The sequence below is a fragment of the Hyaena hyaena genome, unplaced genomic scaffold, assembly GCF_003009895.1.
Source record: "Hyaena hyaena isolate Hyena2069 unplaced genomic scaffold, ASM300989v1 scaffold_439, whole genome shotgun sequence".
NCBI classification, from domain to species: Eukaryota; Metazoa; Chordata; class Mammalia; order Carnivora; family Hyaenidae; genus Hyaena; species Hyaena hyaena.
The window spans coordinates 1,243,710-1,263,891 of NW_024081067.1; the positions used below are offsets into that span (position 1 = coordinate 1,243,710).

The window sequence follows — 20,182 nt, forward strand, 5'->3', positions numbered from 1 at the left end:
AGCGTAGAGCCTGCTTGGGATTCTCTCCCTCTCTCTCTGCCCCTCCCCTACTCATGCTCGCTCTCTCTCTCTCTCTCTCTCTCTCACTATCTCTCAAAATGAATAAGCAAACATTAAAAAAATTGGAACATGTATATTAAAATGCCCGACATGATGACTGACACCTAGTATTGACCCAATCAGTGTTAACTTCTTTTCCTCATGAAATATCAAAATTTACCATTCCCTGTGCTACATGCTGAAGATACAGAGATGAATAAAAACATCCTCAGTCCTTGTGGATTGCCTGGTACTCAATAAATATCCATGGAATAAGGTGAAGCAGCTCCAAGCCTGGTGGGAGAGATAGGTAACGTGTAACCAGGTGTACACAGGCTGATGTAATGTGTGAAGATGTGCACAGGCTGATGCGGAATCACAGGGGAAGGACTCCATCTTCTTTTTAGGGAAAACGAGGGGGAAGTACCAGATGATGGTTTTGATGGATGAGTAAAAGCTCATGTGGAGTAGAGAGAGGAGAGGATGGTGGTAGAAAATGGCAAAAGAAACAGAATGAGTAAAGGCAGAGATGGAAGAAATTATACAAGGTGTTTGGGGGACCATAAACGTAGCAGGAGAGGTATCCCAGATAGTCTGGGCTTTAGCATGAGATCAGTTCATCTTGGACTTTAACGTGCTAAAGAATCATCCAGGACAGTTAAAATGCCTGTACTGATTCAGTGGTATGCAGTAGGGCCTGAGATTCTGCTTTCCTAGCAAGTTCCTATGTGATGTAAGCAAATAGTCCATGGATAAGTAGCAAGGATTAGACAAAAGGGAATCAGCAGAGATCTTAAAGTTGTGACATAATTAGACTTATTTATGAGGAAGCACACTGGGCTACAGTGTGCAGGTTGGACTGGGGTTACAGGTACTTTTAAACATTCTTACTGGGACCACTATAGTATCCCTCATGACATAACACCAGAGGGCTGAAGACTCTTTGAATTCGAATAGGCCTTGGAGCGGATATGGCTGAAGTTCCTCTCTTTAGAGAATATGAAAGAGAACTTTTAACAGGTGACAAGACCGCCCCCGAGTCAGATAGCTAGTTGGTGGTAAAGCTGGGGGTCAAGAACCCAGATACTCTACCTAAAATCCACTTAATCATGTTCTTTCTGCCAACTTCCCCATTCCAGAACATCAACTTACATCCAGCACTGAATCTGATTATTTCTTGGAATTATGGAGAAAAAGGGGCACCTGGGTGGCTCAGTCAGTTAAGCGTCCGACTTCGGCTCAGGTCATGATCTCATGATTCATGGGTTTGAGCCCCACATCAGGCTCTGTGCTGACAGCTAGCTCAGAGCCTGGAGCCTGTTTCAGATTCTGTGTCTCCCTCTCTCTCTGACCGTCCCCTGCTCATGTTCTCTCTCTCAGAAATAAATTTTTAAAAAAATTAAAAAAAAAGAATTATGGAGAAAAAAAGGATGCAGGGGGATAGCTCTTGTTCAGCCATTCTCACTCATGGAGGTGGTGGCTTCCTTTATGAGCCAGGTTAGGAAAACTCCATGATGGCAGGTCACCTGGCAGAATTTCCAGGTATTTGATTCCACATGACCCTTCTTTCTATCTCCTGGAGACATGTCAGAAGTTCACATTGCCCTGTAGGCAAGTAGGCAAGAGCCCACCTGTCCTTGGTGGATCCTCCAACCTTGCCTTGTACCTACAGGAAGGCTTAGATCGGGCGGGCAGAAGGAGAAAGTGGAATTCATATAGCTTATACACCTACTATATGCTTTGCATTGATGTACATTTTAATTTTTTTAAGTTTATTTATTTGAGAGAGACAGAGAGTATGAGCATGAGCAGGGGAGGGGCAGAAAGGGAGAGACAGAATCCCAAGCAGCCCCATGTGGGGCTTGAACTCATGACCCCTGAGGTCATGACCTGAGCCAAAATTAAGAGTCAGAAGCTTAACCGACTGAGCCACCCAGGCTCTCTTTAATTTAACTTAATTTAATTCTTAAAAATTTTTTCTTTTTAGTTTATTTAGTTTTTGAGAGAGAAAGAGAGAGAGCGTGAGAGCGAGCAGGGGAGGGGCAAAGAGAGTGGGAGAATCCCAAGTAGGCTCCACACTGTCAGTGCAAAGCCTGATGCAGGGCTTGATTTCACAAACCGTGAGATCATAACCTGGGCTGAAACCGAGAGTTGGATGCTTAACTGACTGAGCCACCCAGGCACCCCCAAAAATGCATGCTTACTTTGATTTCACACATCAGGAAAGTGAAGTTTCTAGAAAGGAAAAGAGCTGATGAAAAAGGAAGAAACAGAGAAATGGAGACAGCACGGCCAGAGGTACTTGGGGAGCGGAGTAGGATCCAGAAAAGCAGAGTCCTTTATCTCTAATACATGGGGCCTGGTGTCCAGCAGAATGGGGAGGAAGAACACATTGACACTCTTGGTGAGTCCCAAATGAACAAATGAGTCTGTTCAAGAAGTCCCTCCTACGCTGAGGGTTTGGTTAAAAAGGTTAAAGCAGCATCAACCAGATGTAGTCCTCTGAGCTTGCAAACGGGATCCTAGTCAATAACAGGAAGTGAATCCTGCCTGCTCATGCAGTCACAGGATTTTTCTGTTTTATGGGGCCAACAGTGGCTAACACACGGACAAAGAGCTGACTTCAGACTTTCTTTGAACTTGTGGAAATGGAGAAGCAACAGGAAAAACACTGCTATGAACCACTGAGTATTCTCAATGCCATGTCAGCAAGAACTTGATTTAGACCTAGTAAAGACGTGTTTTTCAGGAAACTTAAAGATGGAGGTCTTAAACTCCAATGATCTGAGGGAAGACTATGATACGGCCAACTCTCAATGAGAATACAGAGTCCTAAGAAAATTCACCTTTTTAAAAAGGGGGTAGAGTTAAGGTTTACAAATTCAGCAACAGAAGACCAAAAAATAAATGCCATGCATAAAGGTATCTTAAATGCTCCATCATCTTTTTATTCCCGTCTGATGCCACAACAGTGGCTCAAACAAACTTACTGACCTAAGTGCTGTGTGACCCTGCACTGAGCACCTCACTTGAACACCTGTAACTCCACCATGCAGGTTAATCATCATTGCATTTTATAAAGAAAGAAAGAAGCAGCTTAAAGAAGCCAGAATTCTGGCTGTTTTTGGCAGACTTACCCTTCTAACATGTCAAAAGCATTTAGACCCAGGCAGATAAATCCCCTTTTTGTTAATGCCAATGTCAGGGAGGAGTTACACGTCACATGTGAACACCTAGATAATGTGACCATTATCTGCTAGGACTGAGCAAAGGGCCTGCCATAACATTCATCTGGAAGTTATAAAACTTGCTTGGATAATGAGTTCTCAGCAACAATCTGTTGTTATGTCGTATTCCTGCAGGCTCCCAACATTTAACCAATGCCGAAATGAGATTATAAACATACAAAGGGGTCCATCTTGCAGCCACGTGCCCCATTTTCCTCAGCGGAGGACACTTTTATCACATCTACGAATAGCTTGGGGTAGAATCATGCAGCTCTCTAGGGATAGGATCTAGAGAGGCCAGGCCAGGGCTTAATAGCAAATCCTGCTAAAATGAGATTTTCCTCATCCAGTTCCACCGGCCTTATTTGGAAAAGTGAGGGCTCTGATGAAATACAAAGAGAATTTACTTTCTGGAGCTACAGACGCTGGGAGAAAGGCAGCATGCCACATCGTACCTTCTGTCTTTCTGTACAGTCTGCGATACAGAGACCTTTTCTCTGACTTGGGGTCAGAAACAGTGCAGGGGGGGATGACTGACAGAAGCTGCCATTTGGCAACAGTATCACAGAGGTGCACAGTCTAAGTGACTGCTATTGTAGAGAATTTCTGTCCATGTTGGTGGAGTGAAAACAGATCCCCTTAGACCCCAAATGATAGTTACCCATGCTCAGTCATCGGTGTGATGGTTGCAGCAACAAGACCTTGAAGTTTCTTCTTTGGGGAGGCCATTGAGCTGCTTGAAACAGTCTGCAAAACATACAATGTAATTCCTTCCTTCTTCAACGAATGTCAATTAATGATCAAACCCCCAGGCAAAGTCCATTCCCAGTTTAAAACTGTGAAAAATGCTTACAAGTATGCAAACCCAGAGCAAATGAAGAGAATGTAAAGTGTAGAGCTTAATTCTGCAGAGGAGGAGACTATTTTTAAAGACAGGAGAGGGGGGAGACAAGAAGGGAGCAGTGTTTGGGAAAATACTATCAGAAAGGCCTCCCACTTTGTCTATACAGGTAATTCAGGCAGTCTGAAACCTCACAGAGATGCGGTGAATGACAGCAGGCCCAAGAAAGACCATGAATCTAACTCAGGGAGATCATATATATAAAAAAATTACTATTACTTAAATTGAAATATGGTCGGGAGAAAAGGGACACTCTTTTGTTTTATCATATCTTCATTCTTTAAAGCAAGAATCTCACCCAAAACCAGCACTTGCAGTATTAAGGCTTCTGTGTGATCTACTTAATGATCTTCAGATTTACCTAACTATGCTTGAAAATTCTAATTTTGATCGGTTTTGCCCTCTTTTCCTAGCTTTAGTAGACTATGTACACTGTATCATAATTGTTTATTCATCTTTCCCCCACTAGATCAAGCTTCCTAGGACAGGAAATACCTTTCCTTTGCCTTTGATTTCCCTGCACTGAGTTACCTGCTGGATTTGTGTTCAATTAAAAGGTAATGAATACGTGGGTAATTGAATGAGGTGTTCGGACTGTAGCTGGATGACAACTTCCACAGACAGGGAGATCACTGCTTAGAAACCCAACCTGATCCCACTCATGTGGGGCCAAAGGATCACTCACCATCTGGTAGAGTACACCCATCCATACCAGCATAAAAAGCCAAGAGATTGCCAAAAACAGGCAATGAGAGGCAACAGAGTGTGCTAGTTAATAGCTTGGATTCCACAAGCTGACTGCCTGGTTCAACTCTCAGCTTTGCCACTTAACTAGTTACAGAACTGTTATTATTTTTTGAGCTGTAAGACATAAATTTTTTTTTTTTAATTTCTAGGAGAGAGAGAGAGAGAGAGACAGCGTGAGCAGGGGAGGGTCAGAGAGAGAGGGAGTCACAGACTGAAACAGGCTCCAGGCTCTGAGCTGGCAGTCAGCACAGAGCCCGACGCGGGGCTCGAACCCACGAACCGCGAGATCATGACCTAAGCGAAAGTCGGACGCTTAACCGACTAAGCCACCCAGGCGCCCCTGTAAGACATAAAAATTTGAAGCCATGAATGCAAAGTCTAACAACTGAAGAAAAAATAAAATATAACCAGATAGTATTTGGTGACAGACAAAAAGATGGTTGGCTTAGGGCAAAAACAGTGATGTCTATAGGTAATGGACAAGTTGGGGTATATTACAGGTCTGAGGTCACTGGCACATTTAAAAACACAGTGTTCACTATACTTAAATTTGATCCGCACAACATAATAATTACGAACTGTCTCATTTTGTTTGCTCTTTATAACTGTTAGCCTCATTTTCCCAAATAGTAGTATATACTTATTTGTTACAGAGATCGTATCTTTTATTTTTTTTTTTTGTATCCCCCAGGAGTTCTGACTCAGGTGAGCCCTGGAAGCCAGAAACAAGACAAAACAAAGATAGAGATATGAAAGGGCACACATTAGCAAAATTTACTGCTTTTATAGAAAGCTGACGTGATATCTCCCCTTACAGATACATTGTTAGCAAGACTTGCTCCTGAAATTAAGCCCAAATCCTTCAAGTAGTTTTGCTCTGTACTGAAGCACAGAAGGGGAAGGACATAAAGGGGAACCTTACATGATATATGGGATACTAGGATTTTTCTGCCTTGTCCTAGTTTGAAGAGGAGACTAAAATCCTGTTGGACGTTTTGAAACATAAATGTAATCACCTGGCCCATGGGGAAAACACAAGGCCAATCCCAGAGGAATGTCTGTGCATTAAAGGAGATGGATGCCATGCCTGTTGCCTATCTTCACCTGGCACTCCCGAAAGCATCTGAACTCAAGACACCTCAGACTGAATCTACCACCATCTCCGATGATTTCTTCCTTTGATCCTTACAGGGGAGGAGGTGGAGCGTGAGCTCTGGAGTCAGACATCATGGGTCCGCATTCTGGCTCCACCACTTCCCAGGGGGACGAGCCTGGAAGTGTTATTTACCTTCTCTGCGCTTCAGTGTTCACTCTTGTCAATAACAGCCTTATTTCATAGGTTGTCGAGAATTAAACGGATTCTTGCAGGATGATTAACAACAGCACCAGGCACGCTGTAAGTACAAGTATACAAGTACGAAGTCGAGCCAGATGGCTACAGGACATTAGCAAGGATTTTTTTTTTTTTTTTTTTTTTTTTTTTTTTTACCAGCACCCTGCCTCTCATCTTCCTTCCCTGCAATCCTTCCCTGCCCCCTACTCCCTCTCTCATAACCTACCCTTTATCATCTCTTATCTAGACCAGCAGGCACAACCCCAGGTCTAAGAGGCCCCAAGGGGCTGAAGAAGGTTCAAAAGATATGAGCCTCAAGAGCTAGAGTCAGCACCAAAAGTCTAATTCAAACAGTGCTAGGCTGTTCACATTAGACGTCTGTATTCTGAGCTTTTAGTTACACTTATTTCATACTCTGGCAGCTACAATGATGCTCTTAGGATCATCCGAAGCTTGGATGGGTAGTTTTATGTATGCCCTTGATCGAAAGAAATAGAATTAAGTGCATGTAAATGCAATTTGATTACAAAATCTCAAAAACATAGAGCCTGTAGGGATGTGGGGTCAGAGTCGGGAATTACTGCCTTAATCCCCACTCTCCTCCTCCAACCCACGTAGGCTGCCTGGTTAATCTCCTAGAAACACAGACATTTCTGTTCCTGCCTTGGCCCAGCTCAGGAAATGCTAACAACTTCCCCTGGCCTCTGTAGGAGAAATACCTAACTTCCTGGGCCAGATCTCTGCATAAATCTCTTCATGCCAGAAGAGCACTAAGCTCCTGTTTCCTGCTGCACCTCCCTGCCTTCTCCCCTCTGGCCTGCTTCCTTTGATGTTATCCCATCTGGAATGACTTTATCTCCCACTTCAGCCCCTTGAGTCTAGACAACTCTTAAAACTCACCGTACAAGCTAAAGAACATTCCCTGATCTCCCAAGAGGAAGATAGTTTCTTACTCCTCAAAATTCCCTCAAACACTTCCTTTTCCTTAAAAATGCTGCATGTTATTAACAGGGTAGTTTTGGCTCCTCTTCTACAGTGTATGCCACCAGGGGGCAGGAACAGCTTCAAAAAAATCTGCGCTGAGCAATATACTGAAAAAGCAAAATTTGCTGACTTTGTTAAAGCTGAATTTCCAGGAAGAGATGGGGCAAAAGATCACAAAACTTTAACAGATGATTGATATTTTGTACATTCGAATTTTAAATAAACGTGTTGATGTCAAGCTTTGGCATTCTTTGTAGCAAGTGGTCAGAATGTTCTCTACCCTAAGGCTCAATGTGAATTTAGAATGTTAACAGAGATGCTGGGAAGGGGGCATTCCTCTTAGAAACCTGCATCTCTGGGGCGCCTGGGTGGCTTAGTCGGTTGGGCGTCCGACTTTCGCTTGGGTCACGGTCTCGCGATTCGTGGGTTCGAGCCCCGCGTCGGGCTCTGTGCTGACTGCCAGCTCAGAGCCTGGAGCCTATTTCGGAGTCTGTATCTCCCTCTCTCTCTGACCCTCCCCTGCTCACGCTGTCTCTCTCTCTCTCTCTCCTAGAAATAAAAAAGAAAGAAAGAAAGAAAGAAACCTGCATCTCTGTCCACAGACAACACTTAGTACAAAGACTTCAAGTCAAATCCGTAAAAGAGCGAAGTTAAAAAAAAATCTCTGGGGGAGAAAGAGGTTGCACTCCTGGGCATGGTGAATGATTCGAGATATATGTGAAAAACAAGGAAGAGAAATGGAGAAACGAAAGAAAGCCACATCGCAGAAATATAAACAAGTTCCCATAAAATGAAGGGATTGGATTAAATGCAATTGTTAAAGTTTGTTCCACTCCACAGCTGACTCGGGTCACTGAAGAAAGGATCCTTGGGGAAGGCTATGCGGCCGGGAAAGAATCCAGGGGAGTGGTCCCTCTGTGCAGACGCCTGCCCCCAGGCCGGGAGGGACCATCGCGTTCGCACTTCTCTCTAGCCCCACATCCCAGCTTTTCTGCCCTCCCTCTCCTCCGGGTCGTCCCCGCGCCCAGCCCCGAGTCCCGTCCCCGCGCCCCTCTGCCCCCCATCCCGGATGGGCTGCCGGTCTCCGGCCGCCCGGCCGCCCCGCGCGGGCCGCGCTCACCAGAGAAGCCCGGATCCGCCCGGGTCGCCTGTCGGGCGCCGCCGCTCGCCGTGGGGCCTCGGCCTCTCTCGCCTCCGCGGCCGCGCGGCCCCGCACCACGTGCCCGCGCGCCCCGCACGCCCCAGCCGCGGCGCACACCTGCGGTTCCGCCTCCCTCCTCGTTACAGACGGGCGTGCGGGAGGCGCGGGACCGCGAACTTCCGAGCCTGCACGTCCGGAGCCGCCGCGCGTATTTACGCGCACCCGGATTCCGCGCGGCGAACCTCTTCCTTCTCCTTTCGCTGCGCGGGTCCTTCCGCCCGCGGGTGCCTCCTGGGCGCCTGGGCGCCTTAACTTCTGTCCAGCGCCCGGCGGCAGCTACAGGTATTTCGTGGTTGTGGGCTTAGAAATTTGGGCTGCCTGCCAGTCGGGGAATCTGTGCTTTTCGGGCTGGTGCCGCTGCCCCAAGCCCGCACGCCCTCGTGTGCAAAGGCTGTGGACGGATATTAAAATTGGATTAGTTACTATAGCAGCAGCTTTCCTGCGTATCCTGGAGAACAACTGAAAGAGTTTTGAACGGGATAATTATTTTTAAACAAAATATCTCTACTTGCGAGAATGTCAAGAATTTTCTTTCTAGTGTCACGTGCTGTGCTGATACATCGGAAACATAGACAAACCCTCAGCTTTCTCTTGTTAACGTGCGTTATCGTCAATTTTCCATAAAAGGCCTATGCTTAATTCATTTAGGGAAAATAAATTTCCCTTAGGGCTTTCTAGTTTGCAGCGTGCTTTTAAATCCATTAGAGAAGTTCTTTCATTGCACTCAGCTCCAGAAATTAATTCATTAATCAATTCATAAAACCACCCTTGGTCGTGGGTACTATTTTTTAAAGTCATATTTTACAGTTGCGGAAGCCTCATCTCATTCTTTAAGTTTATCTATTTTGAGAGAGAGGGAGTGCAAGTGGAGGAAGGGCAGAGAGAGAGGGAGAGGGAATTCCACGCAGGCTCCACACTGCCGGTGCAGGGCCCAGTGTGGGGCTTGAACTCACAGTGAGATCATGACCTCAGCCAAAGGCCCAGGCTTAACCAGCTGAGCCATCCAGGTACTCTAGCACCACCCCATTCTAAAGATCAGAAAAACAAAGTTTTTTTTTAAATGAGTTTAAGTGATTTGCCAAAGGCCACAGTGCCCATGAGTAGCTGAGTTGCAATTTGGTTTCAAGTAGTCCGGGAGATGATACTTTTAACCACTACTCTGTTTTCCTGCAAAAGAGGAATGGAAAAGTCCTAGTTATGTTTGTCTTGGAATGTTAACAGGATATTATATCCTAATGGGACGTTAGTGATTTTTTTTTTCAAAGTCATACTTTAATACAAGCAAAATTAAGTATTTTAGTACCCAAAAGGTATACGATACTAGGCTTAATATTGTCAACCAATAAACCAATATGCTAAATGAATCAACTACTGTTTATATACATGTAGTAGGACAAAGCAGTGCTTTATAATAGTGTGTTAGGGTTTGCTAAGAAACACTAGGGATCCCCCCTAAGATCTCCCTGGGGATTTGATGTGCAGGAAGTATACTGGGCCAGGGACCCAGGGAGAAGGCAGGGAGAGCCTTGATCATCATACAGGGCTGACACCTGTGGTAGAAGCTATGGGAAGAAAAGGGTGGGGAAGGGTCTCACTAGAATGGTGGAGGGGAGCATCGTAGTCTCCATTATATGCCCTTCAACTCACAGCCTCTCCAATGAATTGTGGGGAAGACATTTACCTTTAAAAGTATGTATGCTGGTAAAAAGATATAAAACACTGAGAAGGGAAGACTCTGATCTGGGCAGAGGGGTGAGTGTGTGGGTATGATGAGGCGGGAGAGTGTTTCTGAAGTCTTCCTGGGGGAGGCTGACACTTGACTATCTTAGGCAGGGAGTAGGCCTCAGAAGAGGGGAGAGGCAGCCAAGGTTCACTGCTGGCCTGAAGTCCTCTAACACTTGTCTGATAAGTGGCAAGGGCTCTGTGGCCTTTCTTCTATTGTTGCATAGTATTATGTAATTATTATTACTTAAAATTTTTTTAACAATTACTTATTTTTGAGAGACAGAGTGAGACAGAGCGTGAGTGGAGGAAAGGCAGAGAGAGAAGGAGACACAGAATCTGAAGCAGGCTCCAGGCTCTGATCAAGCCTTCAGCACAGAGCTCAATGTGGGGCTTGAACCCACAAACCGTGAGATCATGACCTGAGCTGAAGTCGGACACTTACCCGACTGAGCCACCAAGGCGCCCCAATTATTATTCTTGCCCTCTCACTCCACTTCGAGGTGCTCAAGGCAGGTACCATGTCCAACTCTCTTTTGTTTTAAAAAAATATATTGGGGTTCCTCATCGTATTGTGTTCACTACAATTCAAGCTTGAAACTCAGTGATGTGGAGAAAAGGGCTTGGGGGGATACAGTACCCTGTAATTGATCACACTGGCCACACATTCCATCCTTGGTGCCACAGTGGAGCCTTATCACAGTTTTCTGAGTGGACTTGAGGAAAAGGTGGCTTCCCAGAAAGGTTCCTCTTACCTTCTTGTCTTGGTGCTGAAATGTTCTAGTACCAGTTCCACTGTGTGGGAGGTGTTCCCCTCACTAAGAAGGTATAGTTCTCTGATGGCAGCTGGGTGTCCTAGAATTTAACTCCATTCTGATACTATCTACAGACAGATAGCCTCAAATTTCACAGCTTAAGGGTTTAATCATAGAAATCTGCCCTCCCTTCAATTTTGGAGAAGGTTGGGGATGGAACTGAAAGTTTCAAACTTCTAATCACATGGTTGATTCTCTTGGCAACCAGCCCCCATCCTAAGATGCTTTCAAAAAGTCACCTCATTAACATAACAAAAGACATTCATTGCTCTCATCTCTTCAGAAATGTCAAGGGTTTTAGAAGATCTGTGCCAGAAATGGAAGACCAAATTTACAGTTTTTATTATGGGTGACAATATTACAGTTGTCCTTACCAGGAAAGAGGAAATGGATTGTAGGCAGCCAGAATACTGCTATATTGGGGAATGTTCATGAAGGAGGGAGAATGTAATTTGGATCTTGAAGGATTGCTCTCCATCGTGGGCCTGAAAAACTTCTGTCCACGGTTAGCAAGAAGAGTCCTTTGCATTCTATGTATAGACATGTAGTTATATGGTATGAGAATCACTCCTGGAAATTCTAGTTGTGTGGGTATGCTGCTAGGGCTGGTAGAAAAGCAGTTTATATTTGCATCAAAGTCCAGAGATCTTCAGAGAAGGGAGACTGGGAGTTGGACAGATTGCTAGTCCCCAGGACTAAGACCCTTCCCTTTTAGAGTTTAATTTCTGAGACTGAGTACCAACTGGTAGAAGGACATCTCTTAAGGGGAGAAAAGTCCTGTGCATAAGGTGGGTTTCAGAGAATCCCTCGGGGTCACAGGAAGGGAGAGTTTTGAGAGTAGTTATGCTCAATTGATTCCTGGCTCAGGCCTTTGGTGAATGCATATTAAGTTCCAGCCTGAAGGAAAAAGTGAACAGAAGATGTACTTCCATATTTGATGTTCTTAACCCGGGTTCTGTGCCTCCAGATTTTTATTTTTAATAACAATTATCTTTTAATAATACTATCTTTACTGAGATACTATTCAGTTCTATGCAATCCACCCATTTTTTAATGGTTTGTTTTTTTTTTTTAATTTCTAGGAGAGAGAGAGAGAGACAGTGTGAGCAGGGGAGGGTCAGAGAGAGAGGAAGTCACAGACTGAAACAGGCTCCAGGCTCTGAGCTGGCAGTCAGCACAGAGCCCAACACAGGGCTTGAACCCACGAACCGCGAGATCATGACCTAAGCGAAAGTCGGACGCTTAACCGACTAAGCCACCCAGGCGCCCCTACAATCCACCCATTTTAAGCATATGGATGTTCAACATTCTTTACTATTTCACAAAGTTGTGCAATTATTGCCACAGTCAATTTTAGAACATTTTCATGCCCCCTACCCCCCGCAATAACCCATCCGTGTTAGCAGTCATGCCCCGTTCCTTTCTTCCTCCTGGTCCCCAGCTCTAAGCAAACTTTAGTCTTTCTGTTTTTGTAGATTTGCCTGTTCTGGACATTTCATATAAATGGAATCATGCATGATGTAGTCCTTTGCACCTGGCTTCTTTTCCTTAGTGTAGTATTTTCAAGGTTCATCCATATTGCAGCAGGAATCTACTTCATCCTTTTCATACCCACATAATATTCCATTGATGGGTATACCACATTTTATTCATTCATTGGTTCATAATGAACATTTGAGTTCTTTCCATTTTTTTGCTATTATGAATAATGCTACTATTGTGATTGCAGATTTTAGACCCCTTGGAATATTGTCGGCATCTTTTTTCCAGTGGAGTTAGCTTATAGCATTCTGACCTCAATTTAGTTTTTCAGAAGCCCCAGGTCCTTACCAAAATCAGGGCTTTTACACTTGCCTGGGCTGCTCCTCTTCAGGCTGACTGCTACTCCTCCTTCAGTAATGGCTCAGACATAACCCTCTTGAGAAGCTGACTTGTGCAGACCATCCTCCTAGCACCCCATGCTTCCCATTCCTATCATGACTTGCTAGTGCGCTTGGTTCTTCCCATTAGTTGGTAAGCTTTTTGAGGACAGTGGTCTGTCTGTTCTATTCCTCGGGATATATCTAGTGCCTGCTACATGGTAGGCACTCAATAAGTAGTTGAAATAGTACTCAATAAAGAATGAGTGTTGGTAACTGACAGAGGTATCCTAGCTCTGTTGCCAGACCATAGCCTTTTGCACTGATGGGAGGAGGGTACTGCCTCATTGACTGGTGTCCATACAAAAATAAGGACCCCTGTGGCCAAGAGGGGTAGTGTCAACACAGAGAACAAGACATTGAGGACACAGGGACGAGATAAAGAGAACTGTAGTGTCTCTCTGAGAGCATGAAGGGAGGGATTCCTGATGAATATTAAATCTGGGGGATGTTTCCTTGTTGCTCACTTTGAGACCTCTTTCTGTATTGTATGTATGGAATGACATGCCAATGGGTTACCCACATTGATCTATCGTTCTCTAATAACTGGAAAACCCTTTGAAAATTTGGGCCTAGTTTGATACTAGCAAGGGGAAGGTGTGAGGGGGCCATAGTCTGAAAACAGAAAAGGAAGTTAATAATATTAATTTTGGTTGGCCAGGCTTCTTTGACAATATTCAGATACATACAGAGGCAGAACTTCCTTTTGAAGGATGTTCGGCCTGTGTTAGGTATTACCTGATGAGCATGAGGCTGTTGGGAAGTACACAAGTGAGTCTGGTCCACTTGTAACGGTATTCTGTAAGGTTCCTCGGGCATCTAAAGAGAATTAAACACATCCAAAAGCTTCCCAAAGCTCAGTAGCTGCTCATATTATGAGTTAGGTAAGAATTCACCACTAGGTGACAGTCTGTTAGCAGAAATTGCCTTCTCATTTAATGACTTCCCCCAACTGAAAGTTTCTGGGAATATCAGTAAAAATAAAAATATTAAGTAATCTTTGGATGATCCCATTTCCCTATTCTCCCTTTCCCAAAAATCTTTGGAGCTGATAGGCTCAATTGTAAACATTCTTCTTAAATCTCTCTCCTTAATATTAAAATAATGAAAAATGTTGTATAGAAACACAGAAATCAGACATAGAAAATTGAGTTTCCCCTCCTATACTACTTCTTTGGGTTTTGAAGATAAATATGGCTATAAAAAGAGTACACTCAGTAGTGTTGGCTTTTTTTTTTTAATGTTTAGTTTTGAGAGAGAGAGAGAGAGAGAGTAAGGAAGGGGCAGAGAGAGGGAGACACAGAATCCAAAGCAGGCTCCAGGCTCTGAGCTGTCAGCCCAGAGCCCAATGCAGGGCTTGAACCCACAAACTGTGAGATCATGACCTGAACTGAAGTTGAATACTTAACTCACTGAGCCACCCAGGCACCCTTGGCTTTTTTTTCAAGTTTATTTATTTTGAGAGAGAGAGAGAAGGAGAGAGAGAGAGAGATAGACAGACATTGTGACTGGGGGAGGGATAGAGAGAGGAAGACCAAGAATCCCAAGTAGTCAGCGCAAAGCCCAATGTGGGGCTTACCCTTGAACCCTACGATCATGACCTGAGCAGAAATCAAGAGTCAGATGCTCAACTGACTGAGCTCCCGTGTAGCTCCTTGACTTTTTGATAGAGAGAGGATATTTAAAAATCCGATTCAAGTTTAGTTTATAAGTGTTTTCTCACTCATGAATATAAATAACTCTATCCTTCCTTTTAGCATTTGAGGTGAAGATGGAGCTTTCAGGAGAAATATACTTTAGCTCATTTATGAAGAAGATTCATTTTATGTCCTCATTGAGCGAAGGGAAGACTCCCTGGAAAGCGTTTGGTGAGGTAAGCGCTACTTGAAATTTCCTTTGCTTCCACCCAAGACTGGGTGTTTTGGGTAACAGTTGAACTCGGCACTAATTGTGTGGACTCAGGGAAATTTAGACCTCTCCTGTCAGTGGGTGGCAGGGGGTGGGAGTTCAGATGGCCTCTGGAGGGATATTCAGGGAAATTTCGTTGGTCCTGCCCCTCTTCATTCCTCTCTCCAAGCCATCGGGCATTGTCCTCAGCTTCCAGAGTTATTTCCACTGCCCCCAATGACTAGGTTCTTCTGGGCCTACTGGAAAGTTCTCATACGTTATTCTAAAGTCTCACTCTTTTCCTATGCTCCATTTCGCAGGTTAGGTATCTTAGTTACGGCTAAATTATGTCAGCTCTGACAGAAATGTCTCCAATCTATATTTGGCTATAGATTTAAAGGTGGGCCAAGTAGGTTTAAAAAATAAGCAATGCATAGTACGGAACCATATTCAATTTTTCCATTTGTGTTAAAGGGAAAAAAAAGGTGCGTGTAGGGGTGTACCTACATGTGAAGGCATGTTCTCTGAAAGGATAACAATGATAGTCAAATATTTAACAACTGGGTCAGCTCTGCGAACGGAATGGCTGCTGGCTTGAGATATGGAAGCATGCTGGGGATCCTCTAATATCTAAGCTTTAACCCTGTAATGGCCGATTGAAATTCTTGGCGGGGGGGGGGGGGGTGGCACTCCAGGGACTTGAAGTAGCAGTTGTTTACCAATCTGTAGAGAATCTCTAAGCAGTTTAGCAACATGTGGTCATCCTGGTGTCTCCCAGCAGCCATCCAACTCTCCTCGTGGGAGCGGGGATTTGAGGGTGGGAGGGCCTTTGTTTTCAGCGTGCCCTTTAGCACAGTTTGGGATGCTTTGTTGTTGTTTGAGTTCTATTCAATAACGTACTTGGAGATTGAATTTAATTTTGTTTGGCTCAGGGGAGAAGTCTTATTTTTAGCATTTGGTTCTGGACATTTCTGTCTAGTCATGCGACTCCAGTCTGCCTACAGACTCAGGGCTGTTTCTTTCGTTCCATCTTGCAGGCAGCTCCTCCACCCAGAGCGTTGCTTACACCCCTCTGCTCACCTGGCTGAGCCCCTGTCACCAGAACCAACCCCCCAGTCCTCAACGCTGGCGTCTGAATCTCCTTCTGTTACTTATCCTGCACCTCTGTCTCTCCACCTTACCTGACCTCAGTTCCATTACTAACTAGGATAGACATTGCTCTGCTTAATCTCATGACCAGAAAATAAGTGTTTTATTTATTTGCTTGTTTGTTTATTTTCTGTGTATGGAGAACCTGTGTTTCCCTAAGTTTTGTCTAAGCATCAGCATGAATGGCAATGGTTATCATAACCATGGTAAGAACTCACATTGCATTGGTTTGGGCATCCACCTGCTTAATGCAGAACCACCCCGCCTCCATGTCTCCCCTGGTTTGCCTGGGAGGCAGCTTGGATCTTCCATTGGGCCCCCTTCCATCGTTTCCTCTTCTGCTTTGAGCTCCTTGTTGGTGTCCCCTGCTGTTAGCCACTAGGGGGCAGTGTCTGGTCTCAGGCACAGTCCCAGTCACTCTCAAAGCAAGGTTACTGTCTTCTGGTGCCCAAAAGTGTGCAGAGAAGCCTTTCTCTTCTGCTTTGCCACATTTTGTCACTCAGGTCCCAAAGTCAAGTCCCATGACTTGCTGAAGTGAGACTTCAGTGTCTCACTGAGCCTCCTCCTCTCTACCTGAGCCTCAGGTATGAGTCCATGGAGCCAAGGCAGGGAACTAAAGACAGAGACAAGGCATTTCTTCCTACCCACCCCACTTCCCCACCTCAAGGCTACCCTTCCTGTCCACCCGAGGCTGCCACAAAACTGTCTTCCAGCAGTAGCTTCCCTGAGTCTAATCAACTCCTAACCAGCTCAACTGTTCCCTTAGATTTATCAAAGTTGACCCTTTGTGTAGCCACACGTGTTCTCTTTACACTTATCTCACTGTGTGATAATTCTATGCTGGCATGTCTGCTTCCCCATCAGATTCCTGGTTCCTCAAGTAAGTATGAGCTCCTAACTGTGTGGTATGCATCTTTGGCCAGCACCCAGTCCCTGCCTGTCATGGGGCAGACCTTGATAAATACTTTTTTGAAGAATAATCAAACACAGTCATTTTGCCTAGATATATATACTCTCCTCTTTATCAAAGGGATGTCCAGGCAACAGGCACAGACAGAGGGGATCTATTCTTAAAGAGATATCCTCTACCCTACAAAATAGCCTTTCAAGGCTCTCTGGGCTCCTTGTGTCCTCACGGGAGAAGAAGCAGGGTCAGAGCAGCACTTCTGGGAGCTTACATTGGTCTTGTTTGGAGAGAATAACGTGTTGAACAACTGTTTGGTTACGTTTTACTGTGCACCTGTCAATTGAAAAAACAAGAACAAAAACATGACCGGGTACAGTATGGCAAAACATATTGATTGGAAAGGGAAAAGGCAGATGACACACAAGGACAGAACATTTTATTTGTATCATCCCAAATTCAGAGAAATGTGGTTAACTCAATGCTCCAGTCACCTAAGTGTTCACAGTGGAGGTAAAAGTGACAGACTGAGGAATGGATCTGATAATGCTGGACATTGGGTATTTCTTCTCTTATTATTTATTAGAAGGAAGTCTGATGTCATGTGGTAGACCACTGAGTGTAAACGACTCTCCAACAGAGAAAGATCAAGAAATTGTATAACTACCTGACTTTATTCTCTGAGAAACAAACCTTTTTTTTTCTTTTTTGAAACAAGCCTTTGAATAACAGCCCAGGCTGATACTCTTAAATGAGGTGTGAGACTAACAGAGGTACTAATTATGTTTATTATAATAACAATATTTAACACTTACTTCAAGGCTTGGCATTTGTAGAAATTGGAAAAAATAAGAATACTCCAGCAGGCTTATGGATACCCAGTGGCAATATCACAGATAATCACAGTCATTGGAATAATTGCAGAGTCGAGGAACCAGGATTTAGTTTTAGGGAGTAAGAGGTGTTAAACAATTTGTTCAAGGTCATACAGGTGGCAAGAAGTCTCTCTAATTCTAAAGCATGACCTCTTTCTCTGCATAGCAACATGCCTCCCATGTTGGGGAATGTTACAGTATAAAATCTTCAGATGAAAAACATGTGATTTTCATGGGATTTTAAAAACAGTGTTGTCTGGTCACACGTTTTGGTTTCCCTGTTATTTGTACATAGAAAAACTTAGAAACCAAATGACTTGTTAGGTGACACAGAGCAGGTCGTACTGAAGAGGAGTGGCCGGAATAACCACAGCACCCAAGTATTCTGTCACTCAGCGCCTTCCCTAATTCCTATTCTGTGTTCTCCATAGCTCTTCTCATCACAAAATCAATCTACCAGTCTCCCAACCCACCCCCAACCAATAAAGCAGCCGGTGTTTGTCAAAAGCCCACTTTGTTGTTCCCAGGGCTGTGTTTGGTGCTGTGGGGAGTGCCAAAGCAGCACCAGACAGGGCCCCTGCCACTTTGGTGCTCATAATCTAGGTGGAGAGACAAGGCAAAAATACATGACACAATTACAGAATCTGACAGAATGTAATAAAGTGCTAAATTGTGTGGTACAGACAATTAGAGAACAAGACAGTATATAATAAAGTGCTAATTGTGTGGTACAGACAATAAGTATAATAGGAGTTCAGTGAAGGGATGGATGAGTGTGGGCTGTAGTCTTCAGGGAAGGCTTCTCATCATGTCAGGGCTGCCGTGTTTATCTGGTGCATGATGGGAAATTGAATACGAAATAGAGGATGGATGAAGAGCAGAATAACTGTGCTATACTTTGGTATTTCTTCTCAGCCTAGATGAGGGCAGAAAGGGAAAGAATTCTTTGAGAGGTGGCATTATCCACTTAAAACAAAAGTCAAATAGAGATGCCTTTATTCTTTATTAATTGCGTTACAGAACATTTCCAAAGAAACTTAAAATCATATTTTAAATGGAATAATGTACTACAGTTTGTTAGGAGAGTTCAGTGTTTACAGAAATCATGATGAAAATTCTATTCATTAATAAAGGATATTTTTGCATGACAGCTAATCACTTACTAGTTTATATAAGACTGCTTAAAGCAGGTAAATAGATACTCATATATTACTGGTAGGATTGATAAACCTTTTGCAAGGTAATTTGGCAGGGGGTACCTCAAACCTTAAAAATGTGCGTGTTCTGGAGTCAGTCATTTTTACTTCGGACATTTATCCTAATGAAGTAATCACAGCTGACTGCAAGAATAACTCTTCTACAAGGATACTTATCACAGGGTTGAGAGAAACTGGGGACAGTCTAAATGCCACCAAAGAGAGGACTAATAAAATAAATTAACATATTTATAAAAATGGAATGAGTAGGCATTAAAATGCTACCATGCGAAACCATTTAATGTAGTGGGAAATGTTCACAGTATATAGATAAGTGAAAACAGAAAATTCAACAACTCCTAGAGTATGATTCCATTTTTGTTAAACATATGTTTTATGCAAAGAAGGATATCTGAGGGGCGAAGATATATGTTATTTCTACTTCTTTATGCTTTTGTGAAATTTCCAAATATTTTCAGTTTACTCTGAAAATCCTATCATTCTTGGGGTGCCTGAGTGGCTCAGTTGGTTACGCATCTGACTCTTGATTTTGGCACAGGTTATGATCTCACAGTTTGTGGCGGGCTCTGTGCTAACAGTGTGGGACCTGCTTGGGATTCTCTGTCTCCCTCCTTCTCTTGAGAAGAGGGGGCAAAAAAGAGAAGAGGGCAAAGAGCCCAGAGGAGAAGGGGGCAAAAAGCCCAGGGCACAGGTCAACTTCTTAGACTTATGGAATACTAAAAAAAAAAAGTATAGATGTACCAAAACAGAGTTTCAAAAGTTGTGCTGTTTTAAAAGTGCTTATCTTGAACAAATCAATACCTTTAACACAGAGAATACAAAAACAGGAAGTTAAATTTCATCATTTTGGGAATATGTTAGAAGCCTGGATTTGAGATCTTTGGTGAATATTTGGGTCTAGGCTAAATTAGGCCCTGCCTGGAAACCATGTGGGCGATGTGGAATTATTGAAAAAAATCGGAAAATATCTGGGAAGGATTTTGGAATTTTTGGTCCAGGGGATTTTCCATGTCTAAAATGAAAACAAAATACTCTTTTTCTATTCTGAGAACTTCATTTAGAACTATATTGAAAGGGGCTTTTCTCTGAAACATTTCAATACAAAAGCACTGTATTTTCTCATCTGATGACTTGGTGTCTTCCATTTTCTAGATTTTGACTAATTTAAGGTCTTAAAATATACATGTTTCAACCCCTTGTAGTTAATAATTTTCTATTTTTACCTCCCCTCTAGCTTCTCATCTCTTAGTTGGCCCAGTGAA

The 20,182-nt window shown here is 43.7% G+C and overlaps 1 protein-coding gene across 6 annotated transcripts in view; it reads right to left on the bottom strand.

Moving 5' to 3' along the window:
* The window catches only part of NPL (N-acetylneuraminate pyruvate lyase), a 37,761-nt gene extending 28,893 nt beyond the window's left edge, over positions 1–8,868 (bottom strand). For 2 of the 6 annotated variants that reach the window (XR_005531914.1, XM_039252997.1), the window contains exons 1-3: positions 8,352–8,868; positions 6,203–6,308; positions 3,928–4,013 (exon numbers count right to left, since the gene is read on the bottom strand). Coding sequence is in view for 5 of the 6 variants with exons in the window: in XM_039252997.1 (XP_039108928.1) it covers positions 3,928–3,995 (68 nt within the window). In the remaining variant the exon portion in view is untranslated. The remainder of the gene's footprint in view (positions 1–3,927; positions 4,014–6,202; positions 6,309–8,351) is intronic. The other 4 variants (XM_039252994.1, XM_039252993.1, XM_039252996.1 and 1 more) reach the window with 4 other exon arrangements.
* Positions 8,869–20,182: the final 11,314 nt, after the last annotated feature.